General features: G+C 42.1%; 1 protein-coding gene across 1 annotated transcript in view; it reads right to left on the reverse strand.

Annotated features, from left to right (window-relative positions):
- LOC124111721 (gastrin/cholecystokinin type B receptor-like) overlaps nt 1-25,844 on the reverse strand; it is a 28,581-nt gene extending 2,737 nt beyond the window's left edge. The window contains exons 1-2 of the mRNA XM_046471501.2: nt 25,608-25,844; nt 1,449-1,934 (exon numbers count right to left, since the gene is read on the reverse strand). Coding sequence (XP_046327457.2) covers nt 1,449-1,797 — 349 coding nt within the window. The 5' untranslated portion in view covers nt 1,798-1,934; nt 25,608-25,844. The remainder of the gene's footprint in view (nt 1-1,448; nt 1,935-25,607) is intronic.
- Between the last annotated feature and the right edge of the window lie 280 nt (nt 25,845-26,124).

A 26,124-nucleotide genomic window follows, 5' to 3' on the forward strand; every position in this document is an offset into this window, starting at 1 on the left:
CATATTAGACTTTTCGAATATTTCCAAAACTGGGATTGCTTGGGGCTTTTAATATGTTGTTTTTGGGACCTTGTAGAATTGCAATTTGTTCCAAGTGAAACCTTATCTTGCCTGGACTATAACGCCAAGATTCCTATCCGACTGTCTTCGCACCCTGTCGCTATGTCTACGTCGCCTGTGCAAATCGGATAACATTCAACTCACATTAATATATTTTCTAGATCATCAGCAACCTGTTGGATGAGCTCTCCGGCGTGACCAACCCTATTGCTTTCCATTTGTGCGCTACTGTCCTGAATTATTTCGCCATTATTATGTGCATTTTCTCAACGTCGATGCATGGATGACAATATTGCGCTAGGATACTTTCTATATGCATTTTTCGCAAAACGAACCTTTTGGGTATTTACAAGATGAAATATGTTTCGTGGTCATCGCTGAATGTGCCCACTGTATGAATTATTCTTTTCACTGGTATGTGTGGGTGATCATTTTTCATGAAAGAATTTTTGATTTCACAAGATTTTATTCTCGAAAATATGAACATCGCGAACCTTACACATTTCCCCAAAATTTTGTTGTTAATTAACAACAAATACTTGACAGTCTAAACTTATTGTTAAATCGAAATGAACTTCCATATATTGTATTTCTATTGATGGGTTTCATATATTATACAAATTATTACTCTTGACGAGGTCAATATGCGAAAGCAAGGACCTGAGGACCCGACCTAGGTGGTCAGACCGCCGAAGGGGTCGGGTCCGAGAATCCTTGTTTTCCCATATTGACCTCGTCAAGAGTAATCATTCTTTTTGTTATAGGTGAGGTCAAATAGGGTTTAACGTCGAGTCCAAGATTATTGCACTTATATAACGACGTGCATGCACGTGTATGTGTGTGTGTGGCTGCTTGTACTAGTCCGGACTGATGCCGATTTATAGTGCTCGCTCACTGAGATACCATGCCGCAGTTTAACATGAATACCCCACTCAGACACAGTATACTGACTCCGAGCGGACCAGTCCTTGTTTTAGCCCCTTAATGCCGAGCACCAGACAGTGTAACAAGTACCATCTTTTAACGTCTTTTGGTATGACGCGGTCGGGGATCGAACCCCGGACCTTCCGCTCTCCGGACGGACGCTCTCCCATTAGACCACGGAGGCGGTCTCGTTTTGTTATAACAAAATTTACTTAAGTTTATAATGTCCTGTAAATCAGCTGCGAACATTGAAATGTTCGTACCAGACGCCATCTTGTTTTCTAGCAGACGACTCAATATTTATCATGTGACGAGTCAATATTCGAGGTCAGTGTCAGTCACATGATTTCAAAGTCTTCACTGAAATGTATTGTTTCGTCACGTGGTACGGATTAACCAATAGAATTACGAGATTCTTAAAATAACAATAAAGGTATAACAATTTGATATGTATATGTACTTACACATTATAGCCCCGAAATGCCAGATATCCTTGGCGTATATATCCACCAGGGCCGTGGGCATGCACACGGTGATCACCATCAAGTCCGCGATTGCCAGGTTCACCAGGAACAGATTGGTAGAAGTGCGCATGTCGTGGTGCAGTCCCACCACGGCTGCAACCACGCTGTTCCCGACGGTGCCAGTGAGAAATATAATGACGTAAAGAAGTGTTGACGTCACCAGTATGTACAGCGGCATCTCCGGGACGGTCTTCACCACAGACGACGAGTTGTTGCAGGTGTATGCCGAGTTAGTGTGGTGCTCGTCGTCGGACATGTTCCAGGACGTCATGCTCGCGTTATACCCCATGTCCACGTCGCCGCAAAGCAACGTCAAGCCGCCGGACACCAGCTGCCAGTATTTCCACGGATGTTAGCAGTCCTATTCGGAAGATTCGTCATTAATCGTGTTGACAGGAACGTCGTGACATCGTCTGCAATGTGTGTCTGCAAGATAAACGTATCCTTGAATTACAGAAAGACAGACAGTTTATTGAGTAATTCAGGCATCAAGGCCCATAGTACAATGCAGATTGTCACGTGATGTACATGATTAGATTTTAAATCAAGTTACATATTCCTCATTATAAAGACATGTTTTAAGAAGACAGAAACAGCATGGATCATATCAGGATTTTCAGAGTTCAGGAGATTTATCATTATCTGATGTTTAAAAATACCTTGCAACATGGGGAGAAATTTATACCCTAAATTGGAATACGCTACAAATATAAGTAAGACATGGTATTCATCCTCTACTTCTCCGGGTGAACAGTTTGTACAAATAGAGTTCACAATATCGCCATCTTTGGACCTGCGACATATATTTACGTTTAACTTTGAAATTGAAATTCTAAGTTTACAATAAGCTCTGATAAAACTTTTACCATTTAAACAAATTAAATATCTTTCAGTTTGTAACAATGTTTTTACTTTGCTGCAATTGCTAAGATATAGTGTTTCAGAAATACTGACTTATAACCTCTCCACCCACCTGCACATAATACATGGACCTCACAGCTATGCGGAAAGGTTTGGCATATTTCAGATACTGATAAATACGTCTTAGAATTTTTTAGTGGTAAGGATGCATTAAATATGTCTAGCAGATTGTAAAGCCCGGAAATTGAGGCTAGAGTGTCACATTCAAAATGCCAACGCAAGAGTAAAATCGGTCTCAGATTCCATGGGCCGTAAAAGGCAATGTAGTGCTGAAAATTGATGACACCAGGTGATTGCGAAAACGATAAGCATGTTCTGGCCTACCGGTCGCCTCCGACACTAACACTATTTTCATTGAAAGTGTGGGAGACAGTGCAGTGAGAAAGGAGGGGTGAAAACACCGTGTAAAGGTCATAGCATGAGGCAGCATCGCGGTACATGGTTCATATTTGGTATATACTCACGAATGCCTGCCTTAATACTTCTAGAATGAGTTAACCGGGCTTTTAATGGTGGACCTTGGGTTGAACAGCTCAGTTTGGACACAACATTATCAGAACGAGCGTGTTACTTTGTACTCGCTGTGATGATAAATTTCAACAAGCATGAGATTATTTCACTCCCTGCTTCGGGGCACGGGTGGCCCAGTCGTTTAAGGCGCCGCGATTCGCTCTGCAGAGTTGCGTCCCTTGGGCATGCCAGAAACCTATGATTGTGGGTTCGAATCCCAGTTCGCCCCGATTATGTTTCTAGGTTTGTCAGTACCACATCCGTGCTCGTGGGTTTCACCGAAGTGGTAAACGTCTGAGACCTGCATCACTTCGGGCTTTCCTCCCACATTAAGCTGACACGCCGCGATATAACTGGAATAATGTTAAAAGTGGCGTTAAACCCAACTCACTCACTCTTATGTTTTTGATGTCCGCTTCACATGATGTTAATCTCCTACACATCCTTGACGCAAAGACCATACCGATGTACATTAACCTCCGTGGGGTTTTCGGGTTAGAAATGGTCCTCATCAAACTATTCTGGTCATAAGAGGCGACGCGATAGATCGAGTGGACACGTTTATAATATCATTCACCGGGCAAGGGCTAATTTGACCTGGGGGAGATCTTCCGCATCCAAGGACACATTTCCCCTCTTGCAGGAAGTCAAACACTGACCGAAAAGCTAGTATACTTAAATTTCAAACAAACTAGTAACGACTTCCTCATTTGGTGCATGTGTCATTGAGTCCTTGACTGATAAAGGTTCAGATGGATCTCATTGTCACTTTATTTGACATCGCAAGATAACAAATTCAGCCAAGAGAAACTTAATCTTTGATGTACACTAACCCAATTCTCTTAGAGGCACGTTGCCAGTCTGCAGTGGAAGAGATGCTTTAACAAACACGTGACACTGTGAACTTCAATGGACTAAAGACAAACAACTTGCCATCTTCTCACATCTTCACTCCGCCTCTCATATCAATCAATAATCAGCGTGTTCCTATGTAACTCTAAGTAACCATAATACATAAACAGTGAACACAGTTCTTACTCCGTTCACTACGCGAGAATCTGACACGTGTGATGCCAGGTGTGCAGTTATATATTTAGGACTGTATGTAATTATGCATGCAGTCATGCGTGTAATGTATGTAGTCACGCAATCATCTAAGTTATGTGTGTAGTCATATATGCAGTCATGTATGTAGTCATGTGTGTAGTCGTGTATGTAGTCATGTATGTAGTCATGTATGCAGTCATGTATGCAGTCATGTATGTACTCATGTATGCAGTCATGTATGCAGTCATGTATGTAGTCATGTATGTAGTCAAGTGTGTAGTCATGTATGCAGTCATGTATGCAGTCATGTATGCAGTCATGTATGCAGTCATGTATGTAGTCATGTGTGTAGTCGTGTATGTAGTCATGTATGCAGTCATGTATGCAGTCATGTATGCAGTCATGTATGTACTCATGTATGCAGTCATGTATGCAGTCATGTATGCAGTCATGTATGCAGTCATGTATGTAGTCATGCGTGTAGTCATGTGTTTAGTCATATGTGTAGTAATGTATGCAGTCATGTATGCAGTCATGTATGCAGTCATGTATATAGTCATGTATGCAGTCATGTATGTAGTCATGTGTGTAGTCATGTACAATGTATGCAGTCATGTATGCAGTCATGTATGTAGTCATGTATGCAGTCATGTATGTAGTCCTGTATGCAGTCATATCCGACTTATTGTTGACGATCTTCTCGCGGAATGGACAGAGTAACAACAGTAAGAAACATTGACACCTCGCGTACCGCTGATAATTTGAACGTAATACAGTTCACGTGGCTACTGTCAACCTACGTGACTTAATGTAATTTTTCTCACCATCTTTCTACATTATTTAAAGAATTTGGAGTGTCAAACACAAAGTGTAACCAACATATTCAGGAGGAACCTTCGTTATTTGCCTACGTGTATGGTGAGGAACCAGAAACCTCCATGTGAATGTGAGGACGAAATCTTCAAAATACGAGGAAAACCCCCCAACACCAGGACGGGGAAAATCATTGTGATTGTGTCTCGCTTATTTATAAAGCTGACCTCTGACGAGGTAGAGAGCAGGCAAAACACGCCATGGTACAGGCAAACCTGTGATGACAATAAGAGGATTTGAAATCCAGGCCCAGAAGACCCTGACTTACACAGATGACTGGGTCAGATGACATATAAGCTTGTACCGTTAAGCAGACTGTGTTATGACAAGGACAGTTATTACGACAAACAGATTGTGTTAAATGACAAAGAAGGTTATTACGACAAACAGATTGTGTTAAATGACAAAGAAGGTTATTACGACAAACAGATTGTGTTAAATGACAAAGAAGGTTATTACGACAAACAGATTGTGTTAAATGACAAAGAAGGTTATTACGACAAACAGATTGTGTTAAATGACAAAGAAGGTTATTACGACAAACAGATTGTGGTAAATGACAAAGAAGGTTATTACGACAAACAGATTGTGTTAAATGACAAAGAAGGTTATTACGACAAACAGATTGTGTTAAATGATAAAGAAGGTTATTACGACAAACATATTGTGTTAAATGACAAAGAAGGTTATTACGACAAACAGATTGTGTTAAATGACAAAGAAGGTTATTACGACAAACAGATTGGGTAAAATGAGAAAGAAGGTGATTACGATAAACAACTGTGTTAAATGACAAGGTAGGTTATTACGACAAACAGAATGTGTTAAACGACATATAAGCTTATTCGTCACTTAACATTAATAATGAATAACAAGAAGCAGATCAGTGCGTCAGATAACATTAATAATGAGTTACGGGAAGCAGATCAGTGCATCAGAGGACATAGAAGGTGTGTTACGGAAAGCAAATTAGTGCGTCATATGACATTAATAATCAGTTATTAGAAACAGATCAGTGCGTCATATGACATTAGTGATGAATTAAGGGAAACAGATCAGTGCGTCACATGACATAGATGTTCCGGTTCGGGAAGCGGCGGTATTAGGGAAAGACGTTAGCACTTTGATTGATACAAGTACCCTGGTGTAGTTCTCAGCACGTAGCCATTCTTATGAATATTCCTCAATTACTGGCTCTGTATCTGCTTCCATCAGTCCGCAGCTTCAGCTCCCACGCCTAATTTGGCAACTGAGGCGAGCTGGAGTCGTCCGTCCCAAAGAACACTCTTGCCAATGTAGTAGAGAACGGGATGGAGCAACATTATTGATCATAATCATCTTGTACAGATTCATTTTTCTTCCAGTCAGAGATTACTACGCCGGGGACACTGATACCTCAACCACAGGGAGTATCCCGTCAGTACCCATGCTCACGTGAATCTCAAACTTGAGCCCTTGTATAGTGATTGAAGTATTTCGATAGCCGTAAGTTGTTACCGCTAGCTTCTGAGGATGTGGAGTAATTTGGATCTCCGCGGTCCGCTGAGGTAACACGCCATAAGACAGCGCCTCAGGAGCATCTTGGAATTGGCTTGTCTCTCTTTTACAAATCTTTTAGGACAATGAGCAATTGCAAACCGATCTTTGACAATAGGCAGTAATAAAATCACTGGTTCGTGTATTGAATCCGTGCCTCGTGCCCACGACATCAGAAGCAATACATTTTTACCGTGTTTGCTGTAGTAATCAATCATGTATATGTTTATTGACGTACGGTAAGAATATTGCCTATTCGGTCATAACTGACTGTGTGTATTGCACGAGTTCGTCAATCCAGATTAATGTAAGCGCTTGCTTAAAAGTTTTGGGGATTGCATGTCGAGAACACACCCAAAAAGTCCAACAAAAGTGTCGCATAATATGCATAATAAACATGAGTGAACTGTGGGTATGGTTTTACGCCGCTTTTGGCATATCCCATCAATGTCTTTGCGGGGGAGACAAGAAATGAGCTTTACACATGTGGTTAAGAACAGAACCCGGGCCTTCGGCGTGACGATCGAACGCTTTAACCACTAGCCTACCCCAGCTCCGCATGAAAAACATTCGTCCATGATAAAGGTCCAGGAAACACACATGCCCTGCTCGCTGTCTGAAACCCTGTAATAGTATATAAATTTGCACACGAGGATGCGGCAGTACAGTAATTACATTCATTGTGAGCCTAAATACCACACACGTATCCTGGCCCCATTCCTTCCTGGACACAAGGCCTGCCGTAGGCTGTTGCTGAAGAACTGATTATCGCAGTAATGTTGAACCGTGAACATACCCACGCTCGCTGATGTACTTTCCACACATATATCGTATTATAGGAAACAATCTCAACCTGTAATGATTGTCTACAGTCTGCGTTATTCGATATATAGACACAACAGAGACACGCCTCTGAAGATGGCTCAAGTCACAAGCATTCGGAAGGGTTATTGACATTATTTTACCAAATAACTGACTCGACTTAGAATTAGAGGAAATAGACACATGTGGCAGGTGTTGTTATCATGATTGAAATATAAAACCGTGATGTGGAGCCACATTTGCTTGTTCTGACCTTGACTGGGATTTCTTGAGTTGCCCCCACACGTCAAGTCATTATTTTCAAATGGTTATTAACTATGTACAAATATATTATTTTATTATTTCATTCATTTGTACCAGTGGACCAGAACAAGCAGCCACACACACAAACACGTGCATGCACGTCGCTATATAAGTGCAATAATCTTGGACGCGACGTTAAACCCCATTTCACCTTACCTCACACTTATTTCATATCATCCAACTCACCTGCAGAGTGTCATACGACCCTAGCTCAAAAATGTTTTTGATCAAGGTAACAACATTCAAGGCCTCAGTAAAAAATTCAAAAAGTATTTTGGAGGACATTTCAAAATTTGACGCTTCAGCGACAAACATGATGTCCGACGCAATTCCTTATTTTGACTTGTACCATATGTTTAAGTCTCCTTTCAGGTAGTTGACTTGCCTTTGTATGTGTTTGTGACGGCTGCCATCGGTGTGGCAGGATACGCACACCTTATTGCGGAAATCTGGTATCATCAATTTTTAATAGTGCTTGATACATGATACAGTCGGAATCCTACACTCGATTCTGCTCTTAGCATATTTTTATTTTGGCTATGGAAAGGGTTTTGTCACCTTCTTTCACGGTTGGACTTGCAGTTCATTTTGACCGGTGCACATTCAATCTTAGCTATCTAACACTTTCTGTGAGACCGGGATTAATGCCAAGAGGGCTTCAAGGGATTTGTCGTTTGCGACATTCGTAATGTTAAGTTCGTCATGGCCTACCCATTGGGAGAGTCAGGGATCAAGAACCAGTAATCACGATGATCTACTTTGGATAATGAAGCCTCTAACCTTAGTTTCATCAAATCGCCAGCTGATTCACGTTCTGATCAGTCCACTGGTGGTAAATAGCGAGTAAATGAATTATTTCTATTTTAGTTCGGATTAGAACTCACAATTCACAACTGTGCTACTTAGAACTCACAACTGTGCAATTTAGAACTCACAACACACAACTGTGCTACTTAGAACTCACAACTCACAACTGTGCTGGTCATAGAATTAATGAAACAACCTCCATATATAATCCTTCATTATTGTGCCACTTGTAAGTGACAACATGGTGAGGAAGCGACATTTTTTTGGTCCATCTTGATTTTGTTGGTAAACTGATTTACGTAATAGGTGCAAAGACTCTGCAGGTCTACACAAACAAACACCGTAATAAAACTTTCAGTTGAATATTATAATGATAATCTGGAGGAACATATAATAGAATCAATTAAGAAGAGAGCAGGTAATGTTATCGTTCTGGGAACGAATATCAAACTCTTTGGTTAAGAAAATATGGCAAGACAAAAAAACAAACTAGATGAAGCCCTAGCTCGGAAAATGTCCTACTAAAGTCATCTTGGATATTAGTACGTGAACCGAAGTCACAATTATGATGACATAAAGCCACCACAAAGTCAGTATAAAGGTTCACACCCTCTCTGGACTTTAAAAACTCTCAGCAGGTCTACACCAACAAACACCGTAATACAACTCTTAGTTGAATATTATGAATGGTAATCAGGAGGAACATTTAATAGAAACCGTTATATTGTATCTAACGCCAACTTGCAATACCCAGAACATCAACACAAGACGTCCATAGAAATCAAGATATTAGCACCAACGTTATTGCAGACTCACATTTGAGGCTTCATCAGAAAGTCAGCTGATGCAGCACTGAGATCTTCTGTCAACAACTACACCTATTCATACAGCACTGAGACGTTCGTCAACAACTACACCTATTCATACAGCACTGAGACGTTCTGTCAACAACTACACCTCTTCATACAGCACTGAGACGTTCTGTCAACAACTACACCTATTCATACAGCACTGAGACGTTCTGTCAACAACTACACCTATTCATACAGCACTGAGACGTTCTGTCAACAACTACACCTATCCATACAGCACTGAGACGTTCTGTCAACAACTACACCTATTCATACAGTACTGAGACATTCTGTCAACAACTACACCTATTCATACAGCACTGAGACGTTCTGTCAGCAACTACACCTATTCATACAGCACTGAGACGTTCTGTCAACAACTACACCTATTCATACAGCACTGAGATCTTCTGTCAACAACTACACCTATTCATACCGTACTGACGCGTTCAGTCAACAACTACACCTATTCATACAACACTGAGACGTTCTGTCAACAACTACACCTATTCATACAGCACTGAGACGTTCTGTCAACAACTACACCTTTTCATACATTACTGACAAGTTCAGTCAACAAATATATCAGTTCATACCGCACTGACAAGTTCAGTCAACAACTACATCAAATGCCTTGATTTTAATTTGGATTTTTTTCAGTTTTATCCCTTTCTACTTTGTTCTCTTGAATCTTCAGTAAGTGTCCATAAGGTGCATAAGGTCATACATATAGTTACTTCATACTCCACATGCGTGTAAAATCTTGGGAAAATTAAAGTTAAGCAGGTTAATGTTACTGATCCCACTACGTCAATTCGTATTGCAGCCACATGTAAAACTTCTTCCCTTAATAGATGTTTAGACGCTAGAAAGGGGTAAGAACGTACCTGCCATTAACTTTTATCTGAAGCAATTATAGAATAACGCCACCTTTGGGTAGTTATATATTTCTGTTTACACAAGCTTTTATTTCATTTCTGTGATTATAAACTACACATGTTAAATGCTGTTTGCACTATGCGGTCGGTCTTCTCCCCAAAATCCGTTAAAAATTAAATATCAAAATAAAGCTAGTTGCAATAAAAGGTGTTGGCAGAAAAATGAAAAGCAAAGGAATCATGAAAATCGGGCGGAAAAATCTCTACAATTTGTCAGCAAGATATTCACATCTCTTAAGAAAATGAAAACGCAATGAGAAATGAATGGGCACTGAAAAGCATTATCGTTCCATACAAATCAAACGCAAGAGGAGTTGCCATTCTATTGAATAATAATTTTGAAATACAAATCAACAATACTAAATCTTATGTAAATGGAAACTATATCATCACAATTTGAAGGAATAAGACTTACTCTTTGTAATACATGTGGACCTAGTAGTGATGAGCCAATGTTCTATGACACCTTATTCAAGAACACCCCAAACCTTCATACACCACTGACCCCAAACCTTCATACAACACTGACCCCAAACCTTCATACAACACTGACCCCAAGCCTCCATACAACAACTCTGACCCAAGCCTTCATACACCACTGACCCCAAACCTTCATACAACCCTGACCCCAAACCTTCATACAACACTGACCCCAAACCTTCATACAACAACACTGACCCCCGGCCTCCATACAACAACACTGACCCAAGCCTCCATACAACAACTCTGACCCAAGCCTTCATACAACAACACTGACCCCAAGCCTCCATACAACAACTCTGACCCAAGCCTTCATACAACAACACTGACCCCAAACCTTCATACAACCCTGACCCCAAACCTTCATACAACACTGACCCCAAACCTTCATACAACAACACTGACCCCCGGCCTCCATACAACAACACTGACCCAAGCCTCCATACAACAACTCTGACCCAAGCCTTCATACAGCAACACTGACCCCAAGCCTCCATACAACAACTCTGACCCAAACCTTCATACAACAACACTGACCCCAAGCCTCCATACAACAACTCTGACCCAAGCCTTCATACACCACTGACCCCAAACCTTCATACAACCCTGACCCCAACCTTCATACAACACTGACCCAAAACCTTCATACAACACTGACCCCAAACCTTCATACAACAACTCTGACCCAAAACCTTCATACAACAACACTGACCCCAAACCTCCATACAACAACACTGACCCCAAGCCTCCATACAACAACTCTGACCCAAGCATTCATACAACACTGACCCCAAACCTTCATACAACAACACTGACCCCAAGCCTCCATACAACACTGACCCCAAGCCTCCATACAACACTGACCCCAAGCCTCCATACAACACTGACCCCGAACCTTCATACAACAACACTGACCCCCGGCCTCCATACAACAACACTGACCCAAGCCTCCATACAACAACTCTGACCCAAGCCTTCATACAACACTGACCCCAAACCTTCATACAACAACTCTGACCCCAAGCCTCCATACAACACTGACCCCAAGCCTCCATACAACACTGACCCCAAGCCTCCATACAACACTGACCCCAAACCTTCATACAACAACTCTGACCCCAAACCTTCATACAACACTGACCCCAAACCTCCATACAACAACACTGACCCCAAGCCTCCATACAACAACTCTGACCCAAGCCTTCATACAACACTGACCCCAAACCTTCATACAACAACACTGACCCCAAGCCTCCATACAACACTGACCCCAAGCCTCCATACAACAACACTGACCCCAAGCCTCCATACAACACTGACCCCAGGACTCAATACAACAACACTGACCCCAAGCCTCCATACAACACTGACCCCAGGACTCCAAACAACAACACTGACCCCAAGCCTCCATACAACAACACTGACCCCAAGCCTCCATACAACACTGACCCCAGCCTCCATACAACACTGACCCCAGGACTCAATACAACAACACTGACCCCAAGCCTCCATACAACACTGACCCCAGGACTCAATACAACAACACTGACCCCAAGCCTCCATACAACACTGACCCCAAGCCTCCAAACAACAACACTGACCCCAAGCCTCCATACAACACTGACCCCAAGCCTCCATACAACACTGACCCCAAACCTTCATACAACAACACTGACCCCAAGCCTCCAAACAACAACACTGACCCCAAACCTCCATACAACAACACTGACCCTAAGCCTCCATACAACACTGACCCCAGGACTCAATACAACACTGACCCCAGGACTCAATACAACACTGACCCCAGGACTCAATACAACACTGACCCCAAGCCTCCATACAACAACACTGACCCCAAACCTCCATACAACACTGACCCAAACCTTCATACAACAACACTGACCACAAGCCTCAATACAACACTGACCCCAAGCCTCCATACAACAACACTGACCCCAAGCCTCCATACAACAACACTGACCCCAAACCTCCACACAACAACACTGACCCCAAGTCTCCATACAACACTGACCCCAGGACTCAATACAACAACACTGACCCCAGGACTCAATACAACAACACTGACCCCAAGCCTTCATACAACACTGACCCCAAGCCTCCATACAACAACACTGACCCCAAGCCTCCATACAACACTGACCCCAGGACTCAATACAACAACACTGACCCCAAGCCTCCATACAACACTGACCCCAGGACTCAATACAACAACACTGACCCCAAGCCTCCATACAACACTGACCCCAAGCCTCCAAACAACAACACTGACCCCAAACCTCCATACAACAACACTGACCCCAAACCTCCATACAACAACACTGACCCCAAGCCTCCATACAACAACACTGACCCCAAACCTTCATACAACCCTGACCCCAACCTTCATACAACACTGACCCAAAACCTTCATACAACACTGACCCCAAGCCTCCATACAACAACTCTGACCCAAGCCTTCATACAACACTGACCCCAAACCTTCATACAACAACTCTGACCCCAAACCTTCATACAACAACACTGACCCCAAACCTCCATACAACAACACTGACCCCAAGCCTCCATACAACAACTCTGACCCAAGCCTTCATACAACACTGACCCCAAACCTTCATACAACAACTCTGACCCCAAACCTTCATACAACAACACTGACCCCAAGCCTCCATACAACACTGACCCCAAGCCTCCATACAACACTGACCCAAAGCCTCCATACAACAACACTGACCCCAGGCCTCCATACAACACTGACCAAAGGACTCAATACAACAACACTGACCCCAAGCCTCCATACAACACTGACCCCAAGCCTTCATACAACAACACTGACCCAGGCCTCCATACAACAACACTGACCCCAAGCCTCCATACAACACTGACCCCAAGCCTCAATACAACAACACTGACCCAAGCCTCCATACAACACTGACCCCAAGCCTCCATACAACAACACTGACCCCAAGCCTCCATACAACACTGACCCCAAGCCTCCATACAACACTGACCCAAGCCTCCATACAACACTGACCCAAACCTTCATACAACAATACTGACCCCAATTATAAATACAACAACACTGACCCCAAACCTTCATACAACAACACTGACCCCCGGCCTCCAAACAACAACACTGACCCCAAACCTCCATACAACAACACTGACCCCAAGCCTCCATACAACACTGACCCCAGGCCTCCATACAACAACACTGACCCCAAGCCTCCATACAACAACTCTGACCCAAGCCTTCATACAACACTGACCCCAAACCTTCATACAACAACACTGACCCAGGCCTCCATACAACAACACTGACCCCAAGCCTCCATACAACAACACTGACCCCAAGCCTCCATACAACTCTGACCCAAACCTTCATACAACACTGACCCAAACCTTCATACAACAATACTGACCCCAATTATAAATACAACAACACTGACCCCAAACCGTCATACAACAACACTGACCCCCGGCCTCCAAACAACAACACTGACCCCAAACCTTCATACAACAACACTGACTCCCGGCCTCCAAACAACAACACTGACCCCAAGCCTCCATACAACAACACTGACCCCAAGCCTCCATACAACAACTCTGACCCAAGCCTTCATACAACACTGACCCCAAACCTTCATACAACAACACTGACCCCAAACCTCCATACAACAACACTGACCCCAAGCCTCCATACAACAACTCTGACCCAAGCCCTTATACAACACTGACCCCAAACTTTCATACAACAACACTGACCACCGGCCTCCATACAACAACACTGACCCCAAACCTTCATACAACAACACTGACCCCAAGCCTCCATACAACACTGACCCCAAGCCTCCATACAACACTGACCCCAAGCCTCCATACAACACTGACCCCAAGCCTCCATACAACAACTCTGACCCAAGCCTTCAAACAACACTGACCCCAGGCCTCCATACAACACTGACCCCAAGCCTCCATACAACACTGACCCCAAGCCTCCATACAACACTGACCCCAAGCCTCCATACAACACTGACCCCAAGCCTCCATACAACACTGACCCCAAACCTCCATACAACACTGACCCCAAGCCTCCATACAACACTGACCCCAAGCCTCCATACAACACTGACCCCAAACCTCCATACAACACTGACCCCAAGCCTCCATACAACACTGATCCCAAACCTTCATACAACAACACTGACCACAAGCATCAATACAACAACACTGACCCCAAGCATCAATACAACAGCACTGACCCCAAGCCTCCATACAACACTGACCCCAAGCATCAATACAACACTGACCCAAAGCATCAATACAACACTGACCCCAAGCATCAATACAACACTGACCCCAAGCATCAATACAACAACAATGACCCCAAGCATCAATACAACAACAATGACCCCAAGCATCAATACAACAACACTGACCCCAAGCATCAATACAACAACACTGACCCCAAGCATCAATACAACAACACTGACCCCAAGCATCAATACAACAGCACTGACCCCAAACCTCAATACAACATCCACTGACCCCAAAACCTTTATACAACAACACTGACCCCAAACCTTCATACAACAACACTGACCCCAAGCCTCCATACAACATCCACTGACCCCAAACCTTCATACAACACTGACCCCAAACCTTCATACAACACTGACCCAATCCTTCAAACAACACTGATCCCCGGCCTCCAAACATCGACGATTTTGATAATGAACTTGTATAGGTTCCACATCAGGAAGTAATATAAAACTGACTGTGTGAAAATTTCCACTTTGACAGGCATTCAGATGAGTGTGAAGATTTAGGAATCAAGCTTGACACATCTCTGAAAGACCTTTGGGTAATTAACACAAGCAAAAAACTGCAAATTTACAGCATAACTTCCATTTTCTCTTGCCTCCTTAGCTAGTTCAAGTTCCAACTTTTCCGGATCTACTTCGTTTCAAAATTTGTATCAAAAATGTTCTTTCTTGCTCGCATCAACACTCCATTCGCATCATTATCTTAAAATTGTATTATTAAATGTCCATTATACCATGACCCACCCAAATATGTGTATTATTTTTAATGATCCTCCCCTCGCTGCTGACCCTCGCTTGATTTCTTCTGTAATCTCCCCTCCCGCTCGTTCTCCTCCATATAATAAATGATCGTCCTTTCTAAGCTAACTGGTGAAGACTTAGATGACACGTTAGACCCTCGACGATGACAGTAGCCAACCACAAACCTTCATACAACACTGACCCCAAACCTTCATACAACACTGACCCCAAACCTTCATACAACACTGACCCCAAACCTTCATACAACACTGACCCCAAGCCTCCATACAACAACTCTGACCCAAGCCTTCATACACCACTGACCCCAAACCTTCATACAACCCTGACCCCAAACCTTCATACAACACTGACCCCAAACCTTCATACAACAACACTGACCCCCGGCCTCCATACAACAACACTGACCCAAGCCTCCATACAACAACTCTGACCCAAGCCTTCATACAACAACACTGACCCCAAGCCTCCATACAACAACTCTGACCCAAGCCTTCATACACCACTGACCCCAAACCTTCATACAACCCTGACCCCAACCTTCATACAACACTGACCCAAAACCTTCATACAACACTGACCCCAAACCTTCATACAACAACTCTGACCCCAAACCTTCATACAACAACACTGACCCCAAACCTCCATACAACAACACTGACCCCAAGCCTCCATACAACAACTCTGATCCAAGCCTTCATACAACACTGACCCCAAACCTTCATACAACAACACTGACCCCAAGCCTCCATACAACACTGACCCCAAGCCTCCATACAACACTGACCCCAAGCCTTAGCTAGTTCAAGTTCCAACTTTTCCGGATCTACTTCGTTTCAAAATTTGTATCAAAAATGTTCTTTCTTGCTCGCATCAACACTCCATTCGCATCATTATCTTAAAATTGTATTATTTAATGTCCATTATACCATGACCCACCCAAATATGTGTATTATTTTTAATGATCCTCCCCTCGCTGCTGACCCTCGCTTGATTTCTTCTGTAATCTCCCCTCCCGCTCGTTCTCCTCCATATAATAAATGATCGTCCTTTCTAAGCTAACTGGTGAAGACTTAGATGACACGTTAGACCCTCGACGATGACAGTAGCCAACCACCCGCTTGGCAGGAGCACCACCCTCCGACCAGCAGAACTTAACCCTTTCCCCACCAGCCCACTGAATGTCCTAGTGCATCCAGGCTTCGCGTATATTTGGTGAACCGCATCTGCCATGTAGGGCTTCAAAGCGAATCCCATCTCGTCTTGTTGAAGTCAAAGTCGTATGTATCTTTACAGCGTGTGAGAGTGAATCTCGTCAATGTACTTTCTAATCGCCTTAGAGCTCTCACTGTCTTCCTTCACTGTTTTTCCGTAATTAGCAAATTGTATTTGACATATCTCAGTATCTTAACTAAAATTATTTAATAGGCTTATATGGCTTATAATGAAACGTCACAAACAGTAGTTTCATCTGTCATTTTAATTATATTGTTATGTATAATCGCCTGTCTACTTGTTTGAAGTGACTTGTTTAAGAGGCACACATGCACATACACATCACCACCCTTGACACAAACAACCTCTACGCTGCACACGTATAAAAAGCAATATACATAGTGTTTCATTTAGACGCCAAGTCATGTAGAAGATTACACTATAATTTTCTTTAATCATGAATAATTGTTGAAATACATATATGTTAATTGAACTGAAAACTCTTACAACTCTCGCAAAACCCAGAAATGTAATAGACATACATTTTATAGCTATGCAAGGTGATTGTGGTCAACATTTGCAGTGCTTAGCTGCGTCAGGTGGTTTTCATCAAAAGTGCAATGCAATAATTGTAGTACTTTGTGAAATACTAGGTGGTTACCAATAAAAGTGCTTAGCTGTTTAATATTATTGGTAATAGTTGTTTTGCTTAACGTTGTTAGGGGAGTATTATTATTATTGTGTGCAGTACTTTGAACAATGTTATGCGATTAATATCCGACAGATGTAAAATGTCAACTCCACAGAAAAACCAGTCTGGATCTACCGCAACAGCTTCCATTGGGCGTCAAAGGTAATATAGACGGGGAAATTGTATGAATGGATCACTGAAAATCAGTGAACCTCATTCAAAAGTCAGCCTCGGAGAAGGTTGTCTAATACTTGCACCTTTTGCACCGAAGTACTTCTTGAACCTATACGTGTTCCAATTAACGAAATATGTCTGTTTCGTAGTTTGAAGGGGTAACCTCAAATCTTGATGGCTGAAACGTCGGAAAATAGCGCCGGAGTGGTCTCGTAGTGTGTCCACGACATGTAAATGGCTGCCACTTACTCCCGACCTCCTCGTCGCTTCGAGTTTGACTGACAGAATGGCTCTTGACACAGAATACAAGGCATTGGCTAATGCTAATGTTTAAAAGAATGTCTATAAAACTTGTCATTTCGTGAAATCCAGCATGATTTGATGGCTTGTTGAAGAACAGGAAACGATTGAGTCTTGTGGAACCACGGTAAGGTACATTGTCACACAACACTTCAAGTTTATGTTTTTCCCCCAAAAGACATTGCTCTACCTCGTCAATGTCTCTTGTTAAGGAGTAATGTACAAGTACTGACGTGGACCACCTGGGTGTAGAAGCTAACTTATGTCTCCGTTGTGGCGACACTGGGGTAACATGTGCTAGTACAAACGCGGACCGTCTACATATTGTAGCTTACTGTGATGTGATCGCCGTTATATCGACACTGGGGTAACATGAGGAAGTACAAACGCGGTCCACCTGGATATTGTAGCTTACTGTGATGTGATCGCCGTTATATCGACACTGGTGTAACATGAGGAAGTACAAACGCGGACCGTCTACATATTGTAGCTTACTGTGATGTGATCGCCGTTATATCGACACTGGGGTAACATGAGGAAGTACAAACGCGGTCCACCTGGTTATTGTAGCTTACTGCAGTCTCCGTTATATCGACACTGGGGTAACATGTGCAAGTACAAACGAGGACCACCTGGATATTGTAGTTTACTGTAGTCTCCGTTATATCGACACTGGGGTAACATTTGCAAGTACAAACGAGGACCACCTGGAAATTGTAGCTTACTGTAGTCTCAGGTATGGCGACACTGGGCCTAATATGTACAATTATTTACTTGACCACCTGTGTGTAGAAGCTTACTGTGACTTCCGCCATATCGACACTGGGGTAACATGTGCTGGTACAAACGCGGACCATCTACATATTGTAGCTTACTGTGATGTGATCTCCGTTATATCGACACTGGTGTAACATGTGCAAGTACAAACGCGGACCACCTAGATATTGTAGCTTACTGCAGTCTCCGTTATATCATACTCGTCCCATCCTCGATGGTGTATTCTGGTGTATATAGAGACACAATGTCACAAGATGAGTATATATCATACTCGGCCCATCTCCGAGGTTGCTGGTGTATATAAGAGACACAATGACACAAGATTGGTATATATCATACTCGTCCCATCTCCGAGGTTACTGGTGTATATAAGAGACACAATGTCACAAGACGGGTATATATCATACTCGTCCCATCTCCGAGGTTACTGGTGTATATAAGAGACACAATGTCACAAGATTGGTATATATATAATATATCATACTCGTCCCATCTCCGAGGTTACTGGTGTATATAGAGACACAATGTCACAAGATTGGTATATATCATACTCGTCCCATCTCCGAGGTTACTGGTGGATATAGAGACACAATGTCACAAAATGTGCATATACCATACTTGTCCCATCTCCGAGGTTACTGGTGTATTTCGAGACACAATGTTACAGTCTGAGTATGTATCATACTCGCTCATCTCCGAGATCAAAATAGATTTGAAAATTATGTGACTATATCTCTATTAACAGACAACTACCGCATGGAACTGAAGGGAATTTTAGTTGCCGCGAAAAACATTGTTTTTCGTGCACAAAACTAAATATCAAGGCCAAAGTTTTTTTCTGAGAGAAACGTTTGGTTTACGAGCAGTTGGCGTCATCAGAGGATACATTTGTGAGAAAAGGTTTTGTTCAATTTGTCACTTCCTTAAGCTCTTTATTACGATCCTTTTCATGTGAGCATGACAACCTTTAGGGTATTATCCAAGTATTTTAATGATGTTGAAATTTTAAATCCAGTTATTGGAAAAGTTTCCTGAATCGTTCATGACAGGCCAATATTGTGAGCAGATGCTGACGACAGTTAATCAACGATCTAGATTTGTGAAAGGCTTTAAAAATCTTTCCTGGTATTTCATCAATGTTGACATCAACCTAGTTATGCATGTCAACCTTGCAAGAAAACCTATACAAAACCCATGTTTCAATCACTTCGGATTCAACACTGCAGTATTTTCTCACTTATATCATACAACTCCACTCCAGAGCGTCATACGACCCTTGCTCAAGAATGTTTTGATTAAGGTTACAACATTCAAGGCTTCAGTGAAGATTTCAAAAGGTTTTGTGACATTTCAAAACTTGACGCTTCAGCGACAAACATGATGATGTCCCAAGCAATTCCTTATTTTGACTTGTACCATATGTTTCAGTCTTCTTTCAGGGAAACAATTTACTTGCCTAGTGGTTAAAACGTTCGCTCGTCACGCAAAAGACCCGGGTTCGATTCCCGACATGGTTACAATGTGTGAAGCCTATTTCTGGTGTCCCCCGACGTGATATTGCTGGAATATTGCTAAAGGCGGCGTAATACTCACCCACTCACTCACTTGTATGTGTTTATTGCGGAAATCTGGTATCATCAATTGTTTATAGTGTTTGAAAAGCAAGTGTTCATGATACAGTCGGAATCCTACAATCCATTCTGCTTTAAGCATAGAAAGGGTTTTGTCGCTATCATTTTACGTTGGGACTCCTGGCTGAAAATAGCAGTCCATATATACCGGTGCACATTCATCTTAGCTATCTAACACCGGGACTAATGCCAAGAAGGCTTCAAGGGATCTGTCGTTTGCGACATTCGTAATGTTAAGTTCGTCATGGCCTACCCTTTGGGAGAGTCAAGGATCAAGAACCAGTAATCACGATGATCTACTTTGGATAATGAAGCCTCTAACCTCAGTTTCATCAAATCGCCAGCTGATTCACGTTCTGGTCAGTCCACTGGTGGTAAATAGCGAGTAAGTGAATTATTTCTATTTTAGGTCGGAAGAGCTATCTTTGAGCTCCATGGCGGCGCTCGAATGGCAAACAGTTCTCATTGTAACGACACACAACGATGTGATAAAGGTAAATACAATAAAGGCGACAACACATTTCCATAATCATAAAAAAACGCTTGGACAGTCAGCTGAATATAAATAGAAACACACTTGAATATAAATAAGAGACACATTTTTCCCATAATCATAGAAAATTTCTGAAAAAAACGGAGTCCATTGTACTGATCCAACGATATCATAAGCATATGTTTATGAATCACTACCCAACAATAATGACACTAAGTATTCGCCAAAAGGTTTGCGTATCCAGCAAAAACATGAAAAGCCATGCCCTATAAACACATTGAAACGTATATTCAAACTCTAATTTGGTTTCTATTTCGTCCTAAACTATTTCTAAAACTATTTTCCAGTCAAGTGTTCACTAGAATCGACTGTAGGAAAACCTTAATTGGATGACTATTTAGTAACGCTTATTAGTAACGCTTGTTATTACACGCAGGCAAGGCCAGCAGTAAGTTAATTGTCTGCCAAACAATTGATCGATATACATTTGATGTCGCTGTGTGTGAAGTACAACCAGCTGTCCCGGATAATTAGTCGACAGGTGTAACGCACAACTGTGCTACTCACAACTCACAACTGTGCTACTTAGAACTCACAACTGTGCTACATAGAACTCACAACTCACAACTGTGCTACTTAGAACTCACAACTCACAACTGTGCTACTTAGAACTCACAACTGTACTACTAAGAACTCACAACTCAAAACTGTGCTACTTAGAACCCACAACTCAAAACTGTGCTACATAGAACTCACAACTCACAACTGTGCTACTTAGAACTCACAACTGTGCTACTTAAAACTCATAACTCGCATCTCTGCTACTTAGAACTCACAGCTCACAACTGTAGTACTTAGAACTCACAACTGTACTACTAAGAACTCACAACTCAAAACTGTGCTACTTAGAACCCACAACTCAAAACTGTGCTACATAGAGCTCACAACTCACAACTCACAACTCACAACTGTGCTACTTATAGCTCACAACTCACAACTGTGCTACTTAAAACTCACAACTCAAAACTGTGCTGCATAGAACTCACAACTCACAACTGTCCTACTTAGAACTCACAACTGTGCTACATAGAACTCACAACTCACAACTGTGCTACTTAGAACTCACAACTCACAACTGTGCTACTTAAAACTCACAACTCAAAACTGTGCTACATAGAACTCACAACTCACAACTGTCCTACTTAGAACTCACAACTGTGCTACATAGAACTCACAACTCACAACTGTGCTACTTAGAACTCACAACTCACAACTGTGCTACTTAGAACTCACAACTGTTCTACCTAGAACTCACAACTCACAACTGTGCAACTTAAAACTCACAACTGTGCTACTTGGAATTCACAACTCACAACTGTGCAACTTAGAACTCACAACTGTACTACTTAGAACTCACAACTCACAACTGTGCTACTCAGAACTCAGAACTCACAACTGTGCTACTTAGAACTCACAACTCACAACTGTGCTACTTAGAACTCACAACTCACAACTGTGCTACTTGGAATTCACAACTCACAACTGTGCTACTTAGAATTCACAACTCACAACTGTGCTACTCAGAACTCACAACTCACAACTGTGCTACTTGGAATTCACAACTCACAACTGTGCTACTTAAAACTCACAACTCACAACTGTGCTACTCAGAACTCACAACTCACAACTGTGCAGGGGCGGCCGGGTAGCCTAGTGGTTAAAGCGTTCGCTCGTCACGCCGAAGACCCGGGTTCGATTCCCGACATGGGTACAATGTGTGAAGCCCATTTCTGGTGTCCCCCGCCGTGATATTGCTGGAATATTGCTAAAGGCGACGTAAAACCATACTCACTCACAACTGTGCAGGTCATAGAATTAACGAAACAACCTTCTAATATGATCACTCATTATTGTGCCACGTGTAAGCGACAACCTGATGAGGAAGCATGCTGCCAGTTGTTTTGCGAGATCTTAGAAAGTTTTGCAGTGCTGGTTATGGGATCCATATCCACAGCTCCAAACCCCAAGCACATTCTGTTCTCCTGCCTGATGGTCAGTCAGTATTCACTGCTGAATTGAAGACAATTCATCATGCACTCAAACTCATACTGGAATTACCGGAAGCAAAGGCGGTCGTCCTATGAGACTTGCTAAGTGCACTTCGAGCCATCAGCTCCGACTCCGGGCCAAACACAGTCAATAATATTCTATACGAATATGTGGAGTGTACCCGTCTGACATAGATATTCATGGATATGAAAAAGCGGACACACCAGAGAAGCTAGCTCTAGACAAAGCGGAGATACAGCCTATTCCCTTTAGTAAACTAGAAATATAAAGCAAAATCAAAGCCTCGATAGCCCAAAGATAGCAAGATCAGTGGGACGCAAGTAAGATTGGCAGATGGCTATACAAAATTAAACCCAAGATCCTCCAAAAGCCAAACTCATACTCAAATGAAAGGAAAGTTGAAATCGCCATCTCACGCCTCAGAATAGCACCATGATAAGGTTTGTCCATCTTGCCATCAATCTGAATCCGTTGCTCAATTGTTACTGGAATATCAAGACCCTGTCCCAGCCCGGGCTCGGTTTAAACAAGAACTGCAGCTAGATCCGCTACATGTCGTAGATCTCCTAAAGCCAAGAGAGCCAATCTAACTCTATTTCTGAGAGATGGACAGCTGTTCGAACGCATATAAACAGAGCAACCAGAGATAAAAATGAAATCATATCAATATACGAAAATAGAAATCATATGAATACAAAATCAGAAATTCCATGAATACTAAAACTCGCAATACTAAAGCTCACACAAATGAGTCCCAAAGAGTGACAGGTCAGCCGAAATTGCTATGGAAGAAGGCGGCCTCTTAAACACTTAAAGTAACACGCCGCTTGTAGGCGACAACATGGTTAGGAAGCGTGCCGCCAGTAGTTTGGGGAGTTCTTAGAAAGTTTTGTTGTCCATCTTGGTTTTGTTCGTAAAGTGATTTACGTAATATGTGCAAGTCTTTGCAGGTCAACTCAAACAAACACCGTAATAAAACTTTCAGTTGAATATTATAATGATAATCTGGTAATGGTAATGTTATCATTCTGGGGACGAATATCAAACTCTTTGGAGAAGAAAATATGTCAAGACAAAAACACCCGAGATGAAGCCCTAGCTCGGAAAATGTCCTACTAAAGTCATCTGGGATATTAGTACGTGAACCGAACAATTGTGATGACATACAGCCACAAGAAAGTCAGTACAAAGTGTCCCTGGACTTTAAAAACTCTCAGCAGGTCAACACAAAAAAACACCGTAATACAACTCTCAGATGAATATTATGAATACTAATCTGGAGGAACACATAATAGAATCAATTATATTGTATCGAACTCCAACTTGCAATACCCAGAAAATCAACACAGGACGTCCATAGAAATCAAGATATTAGCACCAACGTTATTGCAGACTCACATTGGAGGCCTGTTCTGCATTGGCTTCATCATAAAGTCAGCTGATGCAGTACTGAGACGTTCTGTCAACAACTACACCCATTTATACAGTACTGACGTATATAAGTTCATACCGTACTGACAAGTTCAGTCAACAAATGTATCAGTTTATACCGCACTGACAACTTTAGTTGACAAATATATCAGTTCAAACCGAACTGACAACTTCAGTTAAATAATATATGAGTTAATACTGCACTGATAACTCCAGTCAATAACTACATGCAGCTCCTTGGGAATTTTGTTCTTTTCTCATACGGTCAAAACCAATTAAACATTTGTCGTCTCTTTATAAGAATGTTCACACATCTTTTAAGAGCAGATGTTTCAGTAAAATCATATTGCATTTACGTAAAAGGATTGGGCAATTGTTAGATGGCTGTCTCGTAGTCTTGTTTGTCAACTTTTTTTCACACAGTTTTATGAGGTAGAAGTTTCAGTAAAAACATGGGCAATTGTCAGATGGCTGTCTCGTTGTCTTGAATGTCTGATCATTGGCAATTTTGTACAGATCACAGAAGAAATTTAAAGAAAAGAGTAAAATATGTATTCAGTCTCTCGATTAAATCCTTTCTTTATAGAAAAGTATGCATGAACAATTTTAAAATATTTTGAAACAAAAATGAATCTCCGCATTGACACATAGTATCAACTCCATGCAAACACGACGTGAGGTATTCACAGTGTTACCCACAGCATATACGAGCTCGTTTCTTGGTACATTGAAACATGGACCTTCCACACAGTTTACAACTAAGTTCATCGGTAAAACCTCTTCGGAATATGAATAATTCAAGGAACTGTCACAATGTTTTAGTTTTGTTCTCAAGACATTAATATTCTTTCTTAATTCCCAATTTCGCGGTTCCACTCATTTATATTGAAGACGAATCATATATTTGTGTGCTGAAAGTTTATATTGTCACTGCAGATCTTAACAATGTTAATTACATTATCAATACTAATATCTGAATACGGAGTTTTTCTTTTAATAAGGCAGATCCGCAAGAAAATGTATTCGTTACATTCTTTCCGACACGTTCAATATAGTTATTGTAAAGGTACATAGAGCACATTAGTGGATTAGGTAAACAGCTGTTAGTGCATCAGCTAGTTCCTCACCTTATTGACCGCGGGATAATCACAGGCAACGCCAATCCAACGTATACTCCTTCATAAGGCGCCGCGACACACCTACAGTAGCGACGACAACTAGAGCCTCGGCGTTCTGTGTTGCCGTTATGAATGCGCACATGGCACAGTCCACTAGCTGTCGAGGACGGTGAGAGAAGGGGTGTGGGATACAGGCTTCATTGAGAGAGATGTTCTAGCTTCTGTTACAGCTGCCGGCTGCTGAAAGCTACACAGGTCGCTCACACTGGTAACTGTCACTGGCGGAATATATAATGTAGGAGAGACGGGTTGGTGGAATGTTATGCAGGGATTGTGAAGGTCTGATCATGAATATCTCACTGATTACATTTCTGAAAATTTACTTCAGATCCTTTGTCTACTGACGTGCGTTACTTTGATTAGCTCTGCAATAATGTGTTCACTTAACAAATATCAGTTTATAGTCCAAAGCAATAACTCGAGATACACATGAATTATAAAGGATACCTATTAGCGAAGGATGTCT

The sequence above is a fragment of the Haliotis rufescens genome, unplaced genomic scaffold, assembly GCF_023055435.1.
Source record: "Haliotis rufescens isolate VD_foot unplaced genomic scaffold, xgHalRufe1.0.p SCAF_12, whole genome shotgun sequence".
Taxonomy (NCBI): Eukaryota; Metazoa; Mollusca; class Gastropoda; order Lepetellida; family Haliotidae; genus Haliotis; species Haliotis rufescens.